We start from the raw sequence: 15,882 nt of genomic DNA, 5'->3' as shown, positions 1-15,882 counted from the left end.
CGTGGTGGATTCCAACAAAAGACCAAAAAAAAAATTGTTTTATTCATTTTAATTCTTTACTTTCTCGAATCAACTAAATTCCCCCATTCCCTTACGACAAAAAAGATAACAAGAGGGGTCAGTAAAAGAAACAAGATGGAGAGGGCGAAAATGGAACATGAATGAGCAAAAGAGAAGAGAATAAAAGGGCTTAAGTTCTTTCGACTCTTAAGTTCCTTACGTTGGGCTTTTTCACAAATCGTCCCTGTCAATGAGATAACCAACAACATTATCAGAATCAAATGTATTAACACATGTTACACATGAGTATCATACTATCATTCTTCCCTAATAATCAATATACATATACAACACAGACTTTAATATTTCAAGAAAATAATATAGATATATACCTTCATACGGGGTCGTTGATCGGCGTTGAGTTTGCGAACTTGATAACGAATTTTTTGGGAGTTGGAGAAGAGTCGATTCCTTCGTTTCTCTTTATACCTTAACACGCTAGCTTCTCTCATTCCGCTTTCTCCGAACAGATCTATCTCAGCCAACCTTGCCTGTCCCCAAAACTCCCACACAGTAAGTTACTTTGCATTTTTTGCTAAAACATGGTTTATCCCTTATTAATTGAAAGAAGAGGAAACAAACGTTTCACACTTAGTCTCTAACTCTCTATGCATTCATTAACTACTAAGTTGATAAAGATCGGCTTCATCCTTTTTTTTTCATATGCAACTTTTATTTTTTTTTAGATCAAGATCTCCATGCAAGTTTTAGAAAAAAAAAACATATAAAAACAATGGAAGATCAAATCCGTGCCGTTAAGATGGATTTCTCGTTAATTTCTGTAGATAAAAATAATATTAATTTCTTGGCTTAAGAATTTCAAAAGCTTACTCTATCGAACTTTTAATAATAGTGAACCAACATATAATTATTAAAAACTTGAAAACAAAATAAAACCACTTTTGATTCTTGTCGGAATTCAGACACTCAGAGATTTATAATGTAATGAACTGTCTCTAAAGATTGGTTATCAAAACATTAAAAAGGTTTAAAAGACAACACTCTTTTCAGCTGCGCAAATCTGACTGTCACGTGGCCAAAAATAATGGTTACGAGAAATTACGATAAACCAAATTTAAATTATTTTATAATTAACAAAAACAAAACTTGAAATGTGGGATTTGCCGCGGGAAAGAGAGATCAGAGAAAAAAAAGAAACGTACATGGAGATCAATTCCGGCAGAGTCCGAACTCAGCATCTCGTCGGAGAACGGCGACTCCTTATCCGACCAAGCCTCTAAAACCCTATCATAATCAAGCTTCAAAATCGGACTCACTCTCTGGCTCTGCTCCGGCTTCAGATTCGGGTTCTCGGAGCTCTTTAATTCCGCCGCCAGAGCCACTTTCTTCTTCTTCTTTTTCAAGTCTCCCGCCACCGTCGCACTTGTCTTATTCTCGCCATTATCAACGGCGTTGGATTTGCCGTCATCAGCTAAGATTGTGCTGGTTTGAATCCTTGGCGAGATCTGTTCGAATTCCACGGTGGGAAACCTGCACAAGCTCGAGTCGTCGTTTTCCCGGAGAGCGTTCCTCAATCCGAGCGCTAACCGAAAATTTCCGGCGGATCCGAATCCCATGGAGCCACCGTACCAAGGACTCTGACCAATTCTGTGACAATTCCTTCCTGAAGATCCAGATTCTCCATCTCCGAGATTCTCTTCCTCGATGTTCCCCATGAAACTATCGATCCCTTCTTCAATCTCCACATCAAGAATCGATCCCGGGTCGAAAACTCCGAACCGGTTCAGTTCGTAGTCGTCGATTTCACCTCCGAGATTCACCTCCTTGTGCTCCAACAAATGATCCGACTCTGTTCTTATCGTGGGATTGAAGAGAAAATCGGTCTCTTCGATTGATTCAAACGGAAGAAGCAGCTCGGAAGCTTCGTCGTAGTCGCTGAGAGGAGATTTATTAGTCCCGAGAAACAGAGGATTCAAAGACGGAGTTTTTCTTCTCTTGGAGGAGAAGATGTTTGGATAGGCGGTGGAGAGAAGAGCCGCCGCTTCGTCGTATGTCTGGTTCGGTCGTTTCCGTCGAGTCCGTGGCTTTCTGGTGGAGAGTGCGAGCGGAGGAGAATTGGACTCGGAGATTGTAGACGACGGAGAAGGAGTGTTGTGTGAGGCGGTTCTCGACGGCGGCGATTTCATCGTTTCTAGCTCGAAGCTATAGGCGGTGCCGCCGTCGCTTAGACAAGACGACATTTCTCTGCCGATGAGAGAAAGTCTCAGAATTTTCCCGAGAAAATCAAGAAACAGAGAACTGTTGGATATAGGAGGTATTTAAATTAGTTATGTAAGTTAAAAGAAAATAAAAAGAAAAAGAGAAAATAGTGATTCAGAAAAATTCTGAGAATCGTACGAACTAGACTGTTCGTGAGAGAGAGAGAAGCTTTAAGGTTTCCCTTTTTAAGCTGAGATTGAGTGGCTTTGGGATGAAATTCGATTTGTTTTGTGTTTCCCTATAGGATGATGATAAACCCTAAAACCTCTGACAAAATCTTTGTTTACTAAATTTAGTAAAAAGGTCAATACTTTTATATGGGGAAAAAGAAAGAGTCTATCTAATAGAAAAGAAAGAAAAAGCACAGGTGTTCATTTAACCCCTACAAAATTAAGATTTGAGATTAGAGAGAGACAAAAAAAGTCATGGAAGCAAGATTTTCCCAAAGAGAGAGAGAGAGAGAGCGAGATAACGATTTCCACTGGATTGGAAGAGTCACGAGATAATATAAGAAAAGAGAAAAGATCCGTTAGGGTTTGTCAAGCTATATAGTCAAATACATGGAGGCTCTATTAATTAATTTTGTGAAAAATCATCACGTAGTTGCGGCAAATAACAGAGAGTAAAAAAGGTTAAAATGTGGTGAGATGGAGAGAGACATATATATATAGAGAGAGTAAGAGTAAGGGCATATAAGGAAGAGAAACAAAGTGTATTTCTTGGAAAATAATGAATAGTAATATATTTTTGTGAATGTCTACAAAAAACAAATTCAATTCAGCTTGTATGGTATGTGAAATGAATTCAAAACACCCATCATCAATTCATGGATTTATATTAGAATATATTGAAATAGCCGAATTATCAAATATTAGGAAAGTTCCAGTTTAATAAAGTATTCGTTGGAAAACCATAAAACGTAGTACTAATTATATGATTAATTCATTATTTTTTAACATGCGGCAACTATATATATAGTTGACTCATTTTTTTGAAAAAACGTAAAAGTTAACAAAAGTTCTGAATAATAATATATTGCAGATTCATGTTTTCAAAAAAAGGTAAATCTAGTATATCATTTTATAAGTACTCAAGTTAAAAGTATATATATGCATGGATAATTAGATTAATTTTCTTATCGAATGTTTCCAGATGACAAGTAACTACGTTAACGTTAATTGATGATGGAGTGTTTTGGACTCTTTCTAAAGTTTGAAAGTATCATAAACCACCCATCTGTAAAAGTAAAACATTCTGGCTTTGTATGTAAAAAACCTAACAGGTCACCTTATCTGTTTACGTGGCTTGATCTCATTGCATGAGTTAGATTTCTGTAATGACGCGGTATGTTTCCTTTACACTAGGAAACCTTTTGACCATTTTTTTATTATACCTTTAAACCCTGTTCAAAAGAGTTACTAACGAAGTAGTTATGAACTTAAGGGGTTCACTAATATCTTTTTGAAAAAAAAGAGAAAGACGTTAACTACTTTGTCCTAAAGAACTATTCTAAAATTTTCTTCAATTGCTCAGCATCCTATTTTCTTGTTTCTTTACTTGTTTCTTTCCAGTTCTTAGCTTTTTCAACTTATAGGTTATTGTCTTGTTGAATGTATTTTATTTGGCATTATTTCTGCTTATATTTTAACCTTCGATCAAAGAAAAAGTAGGGAGTACGAAACTTCAAATTGGCATCGATATGTGAAATGTTTTAAAATATGGCAAAAACAAGTAAGATAAATGATAAAAAAGTTTAAATTATAGTATTTCATGTTCAACATAATTTTCAGATACAAAACAATTCCTAAACCCGAATTTTAGATATGGATCCGACTAAGAAGTTTTCAAGGAAAATAAAATCACCATCTGTTGTTTCTTATTTGGATTTATTGGCTGTGAATATAAGTTTAGTGTCAGACATCCATAGAAACCCAACTTCTAGACTTAAACCCTCAACCACTAAAACAAGAGTTGTATTTTGTCTAACTATAATTTTGAGTAACTCGTATGTTAATATCATGGTATTTAAAATGAAAATGTGGAGAGTGAGCCAGAGACGATTGGGCCCATTTGGTATCATTCAGAAGTGTATATACAGTATATATGTGTGGCAGATGGCACTGATACGTTTGCCTCATTACGTTCAATGGGCTCATTAGATTTTCTTAGATAATTAATTCGATTATTTTTGTGTGGTAATATACGAGCTTTAGAAAGGTTATTATATACTACCACCAGTACTGGTCAGTTTTTTTTTTTTTTCTAAGGTATCTAAGAGATATGTCTAATCTTCAGTGATAAATTCAAATACTTCGTGCCAGTACTATTTGTCATATATTAGATCATGTTCCCATCGGTCCTTCTCTTTAGTAGGAAAATACTAGATTGTACTCCGCCCCTGATAGCTATCATAAGCAAGGATGGACAAAAAAAATTTGGGATTACATAACAAATCTGGTTACTCCGAAAATTCGAATATAATGTTTGCAGTTGTACAAGTTTAATTTACATTAGCTTTTTACCAAAATTTGAAATATCTGGGACTTCCGTAATGTATATTGATGTATTCTGCTAGAAAATTAAATTGGAGTTTCACTCGCTGATCATCGGATTATCTCATGAGCCACATATTCGACCACTAAAACAAAAAATAAATAAAAACACGTCGTTTCAAACGATACGTAGTTCCTCATTACATTGTGTATGATTCGATTGGATGTTTTGTAAAAGTGGAATTATGTGATGTGATTTGGTGGATGAATATCCAATATAGGTTAACAGTCAAAATTGCATCAGTATGTCCAGCTTTACATAGGAAAATCAATCTAGGCTAAAAGTATTCATAGATCTTTTTTCTATTTAGCCTTCAACTACGAGTAAAAATATATTATTTCAAACCATTTCTATTCGTATGTCATTTTTCAATTTAGCATTTCAAGGCTTACTTTGTATATTTTACAACTATTCCATTATTCGGTAAGTTTCATGTATATATTTTCTTCAAATTATTTAAACCCAAGATAATATATATATAATACAATATATATATATATATATGCTCAGTTTATGGGAGTGAATATATAGGACGAGAAACTTAGAAAAGAAAGGATAAACCTTCCTGCCAACTCTGCCACTGTCTCCAAAGTCCATCCCCGTTCTATTTTTGGATTCTTCTTTTGTTATTACACTTCTTTTCATATGACAACATGTGACCTCTCTTTTTTTTTTATACCATTTTTTTTTCTTAATCTGAAAGATAATAAATATATGAGTTACGTATACTTAAATTAAAAAAAAAATACTTGAATCTAAAAACTAAATAGGGTTTTCGAAAGAGTAGCCACAAATGTCACCTAGTGATCGGATTTGTTGTAGGAGCATAATTAGGTCGATAGAAATAGAAGGATCGATAGTGTATTTGACTTTTCAACCGATCTTCTATCAGTTTGTTTCATGAAGCTTATTGATGTCTGATGAGTTCTCTTCTCTCACATCATCTAATGTGTTTACCTTTAGATAAAAAAGAAAATTATTTGTTAGGTTTTATTCTCTCATTTGACGGTAGATGTGACCTTTCATAGCTGTTGGAAAGACGATAAAAAGATGCTTTATAAACTTGTAAGAAAATTTTAAATACTAACCAGAAAAATAACATGTAACTGGAAATTTTAGTAGATAAATGCAGAAGTATGATATTAAGCAAGTGACCCTTGAGAGTCAGTTAGGGCACTGTACAAGATTGACCCAAATGGTTACAAAGTACAAACTACAAGTGAATTCTCTTCTCTTACATATGTACGTGTTTAGAGGGGACCATTAACGTGAACACACACACACACACACACGTATATATAAGTGAATTCTCTTCACTTACACACACACACACGTATATACACATTACATATTTGTTGCCCTAAATTCCCAAATTTGTTTCGGCATGGGAACTCATGCAACACAAGTGCTCTTTCAATTTGCTTTCCATTCCTTGTTATAAATTTTCGAACCCATTGGAAATCCAAAAATGAAAAAAAAAACTAGTACTTAAGTAACGCCTCAATGGGAATATATAGTAAAAGATAAATAGAATTTTAAAGTTGGTGAGTCTGACGTCAAAAAATAATAAGTGTGTGTAAGAGTAAGCAATGGAGAATAGGTTCTCGAGTAATAAGAAAAAAAAAAGCATTCAAATAATTAAGCATTCAAAATTTAGAAAGTGATGATTGTTAAGAACTTCGAAAATATGTACAAAAGTATGATGGAAAAAATAGAAGACTATTTTCAGAAAGGAAGACTATTTTTGATTTTGATTTTTTAATGAAAAGAAATATCTACAAACTAGTTCAACCGGTTATAACGTGTTTCAGTGCTATATGATCCATTTGTTCTAAGTTCCGTTTATGGACAAATTTTATTTTTTATTTAAAACTAAATTAAAGTTCATAAAAAAGTATGACCAGCTTAAGTTCAACAAAATTTTGAAACGTAGAGTAAAAAAGGTTTGATTATAAAAGTTAAAAACCTAATATACAAAAAAGACTCGCAGAGAGATAAGCATCTTCTGGGCAAACAGATATTTTCTAGGTCACGTCCCTTTCTTCCCCATTGCATATTGCATATGACGACAAGATATATCAACTAAATCTTCCAAAACATACAATCCAGAAGGCATGCTAGATTACGGTAAAATGAATAATGCATTTTCATCTCAATTAATATATATATATAGTTCAATATATTATATTATTTACATACATAAATCTTCAAAGATTTATCGAAACATGGGGTGCAAACAGAACCTGCGTTAAACAAAAAAAAAGCTGGTTATGCACTTGTGTTTTGTACACCTGTATAGTGTCTTTAAAGACATTATCTAAAAACCATTACTTTACCCAATCAAACTTAAGTTTTAAGGCTATCAACGGTGCAACTATCTCACATGAGGCAGAGCCATACGAAAAGGATGCCTTTGTATAAAAGGTAAACCAACATTTAAAAAAAAATTACTAGTCAACGTTACTCAGACTCGGAAAAGCCCACTACTCCCATTTTTCCAGTACAAAACCGAATCGGGTTAAAGCTTGAAACATCATAATTTAGTTGAGTTCGATATTCTTTGGTATCACAATTATATAGCTGATGGACTTTAAAAAGTTAAAATGTGAATCTGTGTATCATTACGGGTCTCAGCTACATAATTAACCAAAAGCCCAAAATGAAACGACATCGTATGTCTAACAGCGCCGATTCCTATAACCAACCAACCAGAGAGGTTAAATCGCTTCTCTCTCTCTTTCGTCTTCTATCTTTTTTTTTTCTTTGCCGGTTCTAATGGCCGCCGTCGCAGATTCCGTGGAGAACGGAACAATAAACTACCCTGAGAACGAAAATCTCATACCGTCGGGAACCAGCGCCACCGCATTGCTTGACGGAAACTCTGGCGCTTCACCTGAATTGAATCAGCCGGATAGCTTAGCTGCTGAGACTGCCCCCGACACGAACGATTCCGCGGCGGAGAGGTGGCCTGGTTGGCCTGGGGATTGCGTGTTTCGTATGATCGTTCCGGTAACTAAGGTCGGAGCTATTATTGGAAGGAAAGGAGATTTCATCAAGAAGATGTGCGAGGAGACTCGTGCTCGCATCAAAGTCATTGATGGTCCCGCTACGACTCCCGATCGCGTCGTTAGTATCTCTCCCCCTTCGTTTATTGTCTTGTGACTTTCTACGTGCTTTACTGTGTGCAAAGCTATTGGAATTGGGAATTTTTCTGTTCTTCCGTTCCTAGGGTTTCTTTTTATTGATTACAACTTCGTTGTACATAATTGGAGAGTATCAGGTTTCCTAATCGTTGGTGTTAAGATTCCTGGAATGTGATCATTGATTCGGGTCGAATTTGGGTCTTTAACATTTAGCTCCTGTGATGCCTTTTTCCCCGGAAAACTGTAATATTTCAGCCTAGTGTTTAGGTTTCCCGTTTTTGTGGTGAATTGGGAGGAACAAGCTTGCATTTTCATTGCTTTCTGTTTACTATTGTAGTGTCAAGTGTCCACTAAGTCATTTCTTGCTCTTCAACTAAAATGGTATGTTTAGGTGCTAATATCTGGAAAGGAAGAACCAGAGGCCTACATGTCCCCTGCAATGGATGCAGTCGTAAGGGTGTTCAGACGAGTTTCAGGATTGCCCGATAATGATGATGATGATGTTCAAAACGCTGGAAGTGCCTTCTCTTCAGTGCGTTTATTAGTTGCATCCACGCAGGCCATAAATTTAATCGGAAAACAAGGATCTTTAATCAAATCAATAGTAGAGAACTCTGGTGCATCAGTTCGCATATTGTCAGAAGGTATAGTCAATCTGTATTTTGAAATCTCATCAAATGAATCTCTTTTTTCGTCTTTGTAGAGTTCAGTTAGTTCTTCTTCAATTCATTTCTGTCATCCTTTTAAAAAAGTGTGCCTCTGTTGCCAGCTTCCTTATTTTTTTATAAATGTATGCTATATAGTTTCATGGGAGCCTGCATGATAATAATATGTAAACTGTACTTTTTGTTGCCAGAGGAAACACCGTTTTATGCAGCGCAAGATGAGAGGATAGTGGATCTGCAGGGGGAAGCTTTAAAGATAGTAAAAGCCTTAGAAGCGATTGTTGGACACCTAAGGAAATTTCTAGTCGACCATACAGTGGTTCCTCTCTTCGAGAAGCTAGTAAGCTTGTTTGTCTGAAACTACTACTTCCTTGCGTTTCTCTCTCTTTTTTTCTTTCTTTCTGAATTATCTAATCATTTTATTTTGAATCTTTAGTATCTAGCTAGAGTCTCTCAAGTTCGCCAAGAAGAACCTTCAGTTGACAACAAGTCATCTCTCCATACTATTTCATCAAACGTAATCGAGTCTGATTTCTCCCTCTTAGCACGGAGGGAACCTCTGTTTATGGAGCGCGATTCTCGGGTGGAGTCACGTGTTCAGCCTTCAGGAGCTTCTATCTACAGTCAGGATCCTTTACTGTCCGCCAGACACTCTCCAAGTCTTGCTCGGGTTTCTGCTGCTTTCGTTACACAGGTAGATTTCTATAGATACAGCATCATTTCCTCAAAAAATGTTTACCGCTATCACTGTTCTTACTTTCTTGTTATAAATAGTCTTCTAGTGGAGGTTTTGATCTTTATCACGTCTAAGTTTATGCCTCAGAACTAGTAAAGACTTTTCTATGGATGGGCTTTCTTACTAGGTATCTCAAACGATGCAAATACCATTCTCCTATGCGGAAGATATTATTGGTTTAGAAGGAGCTAATATAGCGTACATCCGTAGAAGAAGCGCAGCTACAATAACCATCCAAGAGAGTCCACATCCTGATGAAATCACAGTGGAAATTAAAGGCACAACTTCTCAAGTACAAACTGCTCAGCAACTAATTCAAGTAAGAACGCAATTCATATGTATTCTTTGTGTGAAATAGCATCATAAAAATACTCAGATTGTACTTCCTTTACATAGTCTGCTTTGTTCCTCGCCATTAAACCGCTATTAATCGCTTACCTGCATGTAGGAGTTCATCAGCAATCACAAGGAACCAGTTTCAGTTTCAGGGGGATATGCTAGGCTCGACACTGGCTATGTACCTGCATATCCTCCTCAGCTGAGCAATCGTCAAGAGCCGCTCTCGAGTAGCTACATGGGCACAGAGACGGTGCAGTACAGGCCAACTGCATACTCTCAGCTTGCGGGTCCTTCTACCTACACGCCATCGCTGGCTGGGCAAACTTATAGTACGGAATATAGACCAGCTTCTGATGTTGGTGGCTACAGCAGTTATAATCTTTGATAGTTTGCTTTGTACTCTTTACGATATTAAAATTGATATCCAGATTAATTTCTGTTTAGAGAAAGGCTCATTTATAACAGAGAGGGTAAGAACAAGTGCTATAGAGCCAGTGTAGTTGAGTGCAAGTTGAGTGTGCAATGTAAATTTAGGTGCCTGTTTTTTTTTTTTACGTTTAAAATCTGGATATGTTTTACAGTCTTTGTTACACGACAGTTCTGTGGTCACTGTCAATTAACATTTTCATGGGTTTTCTTTTAATCCTATTCATTTTGATTTTTGTATCAGATTGTTTGAGATATCATTTTCAGAAAGCAGAATGATTTGAAATTTACTTTTTACGAACAATTTTTGGAGCTTTTTCTTTACCTCGAAAGCTATCTATAGTGTAGCTAGCGTGTGAACTTTTTTTGGTCGGAAGTACTATTTTTGCCAACAAAGCCAACGGGCTCGAGAAATGTGATGTGCGCAATCTTTAAATTCATCAGCATCCAATTTTCTTACACTAATCATGCTCTAAAGTTTTAATCATTGTAATCATTTAATCAAGGATCCAATTACTTGAGGACCTTTTGGCGATTTGGCAGCTCGAATGCAAATAAAATGTTAGTAACAAAGGTGTTTTATTTGATAAAAAGTAACGAAAGTGTTCTCATACAGTCATACGTCTTCACATGATGATGGTAATCTGAGAGCATTGCCAGAAGATCACACAGACAAAAAAAACTGATCATTTTATACTTTTAATATTGTATCTACTATAATATTCTCAATCGTTTAAGGGTTTCTTTCACACACTTTGAATACCTATTTCTATTGATAAATTTTCTCGATTTAGAGATTTAAATTCTAGATAAGTTGGGATGGGTAGACTAAAAAAATGAAATAATATTTAGTTTGTTTCAATCAAAACGGTCAAACGGTTCCAATAAAAAAGTATATCACAAAACAATTTTGCATATTTTAATGAGTTAGCACTTAAACTAAATCCACTTCTCGTCTCTCGACATAGAAATAGTACTCTTTCAGGAATGGACTGAGTGTTGAACGCAAATTGTTCAAAATATATTCCAAGTTGGCCATAATGAATCTTGGACGTGTGGAGGACGAACTCTAACAACTTTTTTATGAAACATAATTAAAACACAATAATGCACCATGTACATTCCTTGAAACCAGTCACTTGTGCCAATGTATATCCACCTTTACCCTATGCACGTCTTCTAAATGAAACATTCTCTTTGTCTCCAAATTTACATATAAATATGCATTTTAAGGGCACTTGGATATATCAACACCAAAAACTTAGCAGTACCATTCACAGGAGCGGCAAAGTAAAGAAGAGCTCATCATTCAAAATGAGGTCAATCACAGCTTTGTTTTTCCTTTTCTGCTTCCTTGTTCCCTCTTCTTTTGCGCAGCTCCGATTTGGGTTCTACGGACGCTCATGCCCTCGCGCCGAGTCTATTGTTGCTAATGTTGTTGCCAACCGTTTCCGCCGTGACCGTAGCATTACCGCAGCATTGCTTCGTATGCAGTTTCATGATTGCTTTGTCAGGGTTCGTAAGCTTCTCCATGTGTGTCTATATATATATATATATATATATATCATGGTCTTGCTAATATGTAGACATAACATTGATCAAGAAATTGTGTTGAATGGTTGTGTAGGGTTGTGATGCTTCCCTCTTGATCGACCCAAGACCCGGAAGGCCATCAGAGAAAAGCACCGGACCAAATGCAAGTGTGAGAGGCTACGAGATCATTGATGAGGCAAAGAGACTGCTCGAGGCTGCTTGTCCCCGAACTGTCTCATGCTCAGACATTGTTACTCTAGCCACCAGAGACTCTGTCGCATTAGCTGGTGGTCCAAGGTTCTCAGTACCAACAGGAAGACGTGATGGATTAAGGTCAAGCCCCAATGATGTGAACTTGCCCGGACCAACAATTCCCGTGGCTGCATCCATCAATTTATTTGCAGCTCAAGGCATGAACACGAACGACATGGTTACACTTATTGGTGGTGGCCACAGCGTCGGTGTTGCCCATTGCAGTCTCTTCCGGGATAGGCTTAACGACCCTGCAATGGAACGCACATTGAATGCTAGGTACGTATTTATATGGCTAGCTTAGCTAGGTTCATTTTAAGAAAAATAAAAAAAAATTGTCAATAACATGCATTATAGACAATACTAATACTTATATTTCTGAGTTCTGACCCATTAATACATCTCTTTAAGGTTGAGGAACACATGTCGCGCTCCAAATGACCCATCTGTGTTCTTGGACCAAAGGACTCCATTCATTGTGGATAACGCAATCTACGGAGAGATCAGAAGACAGAGAGGAATCCTGAGGATTGATCAAAACATGGGTCTCGATAGATCAACACGTGGAATTGTGTCGAGTTTTGCATCAAGCAATGTGCTCTTTAGACAGAGATTTGCTCAAGCAATGGTGAAAATGGGTACCATTAAGGTTCTTACTGGACGATCCGGAGAGATCAGGAGGAACTGCAGAGTCTTCAACAACGGACGTTGATTCTACACTCTCACTATTATTATTATTATTTTTTAACTCTTTCTTTGTTTTTCCCCATTTTTACGCTTTTAAATAATCAACCGAAAGTATGTTTTTTTACTGTCATATCTTATTCTTTCTTTTAAAATTGATATGTAATTGCATTTTATAAATTCTTTGTTATTTCTCTTGTTATTTCTACTGTGAGCATTTTTATGTGATTTAATTATTGCGTCGTGGAGTTGTTTGTAACACTGTTCCTCATAATCGCGTGTACACTAAAACATACGCTTTACAATGGCTGATTTCGTAGCAAATTCCTCGCAAATCACAATGATTTTGCAACGAAATTCAAAATGTCGCAAAATTCCCTTGCAAATTGTATGTTTTCTTGTAGTGTGTGCATGCTGCATGCATATAGTTGAAGTTGATAATTACCATTTTAATAGGATTAGATAAAAAAAAATGATGATGTAATAAGACATAAACAAAACATCTATTTTCTGATAATTTTTTTTTGTAGTATCAACAGGATAATTGGCAATAGTATAAATATAATAATTGTAATGTAATGCAAGCATGTAACCTAATTTTAAAATCCGAATGACTCTTCAATGCATAAGCATAGGCAACGAAACAATTGAAATGGATAATTCTAAAGTATGTATCAGTAATTTCAGACTAATCTTCTCTTAAGGCTTAGATCTCTTTTACTAAACTCTCATTTGTAAATGATTAGTAAGTAATTAGCAATCAAGTCCAAGAAACTTATAATTCTTTTGAACATACTCTTAGTTGTTAAGCCAAAACTATTCGTTTAGTTTTACTTGATGGGTTTCATTAAACAAATTATGCTGCACTTGCAAAAGCTACCTTATTGTCTAGAACAGAATGATCAAAATTCTTAGCATATAAGCATATATACACTAAATGAAGGATATACCCAAGCATGAAGCATCAACAATCAATCACCAAATCATGGTAATCATTGGTCTACCCTAAGACTCAAGTAGTAGACTACTAGCACACATAGCAATCAAACGTAAAAACGAAGAAATCCTCTCTAAATAGAAAGAGTGAACATCAAATCTTCTTTGAGTTCTAACAAATTGAGTTCATAAATATCCGAAAAGAGATTAGCTAATTCAAACGTTGGATTTGTAAAGGCTAACATTAATTAAGGTAATATACTAAGTACAAACTCATCTGAACCAGGTTGGATCCAGAACAAATTAACTGGGTTGAATCTTGATCCTTTGGACGAAACATAATTTGACTCGGATTTGTTTTTTGGTGGAGTGTCTTGAGCAAGTGTACAATCGAAAGCCTCTATATATAAAACTGCCTCGGTCGTGCAAAGAAGACGAAAATAAAGGAGTTTCTTGACTGAGTGAATCTGGACGCTCTAGATAAATTTTAATTCGTCGGCCTGAAGCAGATTAATTATTAATTCATCAAAAATTATTCCCTCTTTTTTTTTCTATTTCTTCAAATCGTCGTTTTTTTTTTTATCCTTCTACGTTGTACAGCAAGAAAGAACCAGTCATTGGAGGAAGTCTTCTTTCTTTTTATAACTTATTTGAATGGGATCATACAGAATCAGCATTGAATAAAAATCCACCTCTCGAAATAGAAATGATAAGTACCCTTTCAAAATCGACAGTGTTGAACGCAAATTGTTCAAAATGTATTCGAAGTTGCCCATAATGAATCTTTTGACGTGTTGAGGACGATCTATAGCATTTTAGGAAATAAAAACTTATCTTAAAGCACAACTACTACATAATAATGTATACCCTTTTGAACCATCAATTGAATCCACCTTTACCCTATGCACGTCTTCTAAAATGAAACATTCTCTTTGCCAATGTCTTGTTCCCAAAGTTACATATATAAATATGCATTTTCCGGACACTAACAATTTCATCACTAAAACTTAGAAATTGAATAGTGTTTCTAAGTTTTCAAAGGAGAGGCAAGGAAGAGCTCCTTTCATCACACGAAATGAAGGCAATCACTGCTTTGTTCTTCCTTTTCTGTTTATATGTTCCCTCTGCTTTTGCACAACTCCGGTTTGGTTTCTACGGCCAGTCATGCCACCGCGCCGGATCAATCATTTCTAATGTCGTTGCCAGCCATTTCCGCCGTGACCCTTCAATTACTGCAGCATTGCTTCGCATGCAGTTTCATGATTGCTTTGTCACGGTTCGTAAGCTTCTCCTTGTGTCAGTGTGTGTATATATCATGGACTTGCTAATTAATATCTAGACATAACACTGATCAAGCAATTGTGTTGAATGGTTGTGTAGGGTTGTGATGCTTCCCTCTTGATCGACCCAAGACCCGGAAGACCATCCGAGAAAAGCACCGGACCAAATGCAAGCGTGAGAGGCTACGAGATCATTGATGAGGCAAAGTGACTCCTTGAGGCTGCCTGTCCCGGAATTGTCTCATGCGCAGACATTGTAACTCTAGCCACCAGAGACTCGATCAAATTAGCTGGTGGTCCAAGCTTCTTAGTACCAACAGGAAGGCGTGATGGATTAAGGTCAAACCCCAATGATGTGAACTTGCCCGGACCAACAATTCCGGTGGATGCATCTATCCGAGCATTTGCAGATCAAGGCATGAATGTGAACGATATGGTTACACTTATTGGTGGTGGCCACAGTGTCGGTGTTGCGCATTGCAGTCTTTTCCAGGATAGGCTTAACGACCCTGCAATGGACCGCACATTGAATGCTAGGTACGTATTTTGATACATAGCATCAAAATTCTTGGTTCATTTGAGAATATAGTTTATCAAATGAAACATCAAAAATTGTATCTGACCCAATAATACGTATCTTTAAGGTTGAGGAACACGTGTCGCGCTCCAAATGACCCATCCGTGTTCTTGGATCAAAGGACCTCATTCACCGTGGATAACGCAATCTATGGAGAGATCCAAAGACAAAGAGGAATCCTAAGAATTGATCAGAACATGGGTCTCCATGGACCAACACGTGGAATTGTGTCGAGATTTGCATCAAGCAATGCACTCTTTAGACAGAGATTTGCTCAAGCAATGGTGAAAATGGGTACCATTAAGGTTCTTACTGGACGTTCTGGAGAGATCAGGAGAAACTGCAGAGTCTTCAACAACGGACGTTGATTCTACACTCTCCTTACCGTTATTTCAATTTTTTTTGTTTGTTTTCCCATTTCTTTGTAGTTCTTACAAATAACCAAGCGGAAAGTGTTGTTTTTGCCGTATCATTTTAT

General features: G+C 36.4%; 3 protein-coding genes and 1 pseudogene across 3 annotated transcripts; 3 read left to right on the top strand and 1 right to left on the bottom strand.

Annotated features, from left to right (window-relative positions):
* Positions 1-2: 2 nt before the first annotated feature.
* On the bottom strand, positions 3-2,542 carry LOC18029432 (protein CHLOROPLAST IMPORT APPARATUS 2). The gene is made up of 3 exons (XM_006413181.2): positions 1,224-2,542; positions 393-551; positions 3-244 (listed from the first exon to the last, which is right to left on the bottom strand). Exons 1-3 carry the CDS (start codon positions 2,259-2,261, stop codon positions 191-193), a joined length of 1,251 nt encoding a protein of 416 aa, XP_006413244.1. The 5' UTR covers positions 2,262-2,542; the 3' UTR covers positions 3-190.
* Positions 2,543-7,567: 5,025 nt separating this feature from the next.
* Positions 7,568-10,379, top strand: LOC18029431 (RNA-binding KH domain-containing protein PEPPER). Its single transcript, XM_006413180.2, has 6 exons — positions 7,568-7,959; positions 8,368-8,620; positions 8,833-8,981; positions 9,078-9,335; positions 9,505-9,696; positions 9,826-10,379. Exons 1-6 carry the CDS (start codon positions 7,609-7,611, stop codon positions 10,099-10,101), a joined length of 1,479 nt encoding a protein of 492 aa, XP_006413243.1. The 5' UTR covers positions 7,568-7,608; the 3' UTR covers positions 10,102-10,379.
* Positions 10,380-11,363: 984 nt separating this feature from the next.
* Positions 11,364-12,639, top strand: LOC18029430 (peroxidase 44). The gene is made up of 3 exons (XM_006413179.2): positions 11,364-11,657; positions 11,770-12,206; positions 12,339-12,639. The coding sequence occupies exons 1-3, from the start codon at positions 11,364-11,366 to the stop codon at positions 12,637-12,639; spliced, it is 1,032 nt and encodes a 343-aa protein (XP_006413242.2).
* Positions 12,640-14,616: 1,977 nt separating this feature from the next.
* Positions 14,617-15,772, top strand: LOC18029429 (annotated as a pseudogene).
* Positions 15,773-15,882: the final 110 nt, after the last annotated feature.

Source organism: Eutrema salsugineum, unplaced genomic scaffold (genome assembly GCF_000478725.1).
Source record: "Eutrema salsugineum unplaced genomic scaffold, Eutsalg1_0 scaffold_1, whole genome shotgun sequence".
In the NCBI taxonomy this organism is placed as follows: domain Eukaryota; kingdom Viridiplantae; phylum Streptophyta; class Magnoliopsida; order Brassicales; family Brassicaceae; genus Eutrema; species Eutrema salsugineum.
The sequence above is the reverse complement of the archived record's forward strand: the minus strand, read 5'-3'. Positions and strand labels throughout refer to the sequence as shown.

What these genes read in the sequence shown, in the direction of transcription:
- LOC18029430 (XM_006413179.2), top strand. Translation starts at nt 11,364, where the DNA reads ATGCATTTTAAGGGCACTTGGATATATCAACACCAAAAACTTAGCAGT. An exon ending in TTCATGATTGCTTTGTCAGG is followed by an intron (nt 11,658 to 11,769) that starts GTTCGTAAGCTT and finishes ATGGTTGTGTAG; the next exon opens with GGTTGTGATGCTTCCCTCTT. An exon ending in GAACGCACATTGAATGCTAG is followed by an intron (nt 12,207 to 12,338) that starts GTACGTATTTAT and finishes CATCTCTTTAAG; the next exon opens with GTTGAGGAACACATGTCGCG.
- LOC18029431 (XM_006413180.2), top strand. Translation starts at nt 7,609, where the DNA reads ATGGCCGCCGTCGCAGATTCCGTGGAGAACGGAACAATAAACTACCCT. An exon ending in TTCCTCTCTTCGAGAAGCTA is followed by an intron (nt 8,982 to 9,077) that starts GTAAGCTTGTTT and finishes TTGAATCTTTAG; the next exon opens with TATCTAGCTAGAGTCTCTCA. An exon ending in CTGCTGCTTTCGTTACACAG is followed by an intron (nt 9,336 to 9,504) that starts GTAGATTTCTAT and finishes CTTTCTTACTAG; the next exon opens with GTATCTCAAACGATGCAAAT.
- LOC18029432 (XM_006413181.2), bottom strand. Translation starts at nt 2,261, where the DNA reads ATGTCGTCTTGTCTAAGCGACGGCGGCACCGCCTATAGCTTCGAGCTA. An exon ending in CTGCCGGAATTGATCTCCAT is followed by an intron (nt 552 to 1,223) that starts GTACGTTTCTTT and finishes TTTTGGGGACAG; the next exon opens with GCAAGGTTGGCTGAGATAGA. An exon ending in ATCAACGACCCCGTATGAAG is followed by an intron (nt 245 to 392) that starts GTATATATCTAT and finishes TCTCATTGACAG; the next exon opens with GGACGATTTGTGAAAAAGCC.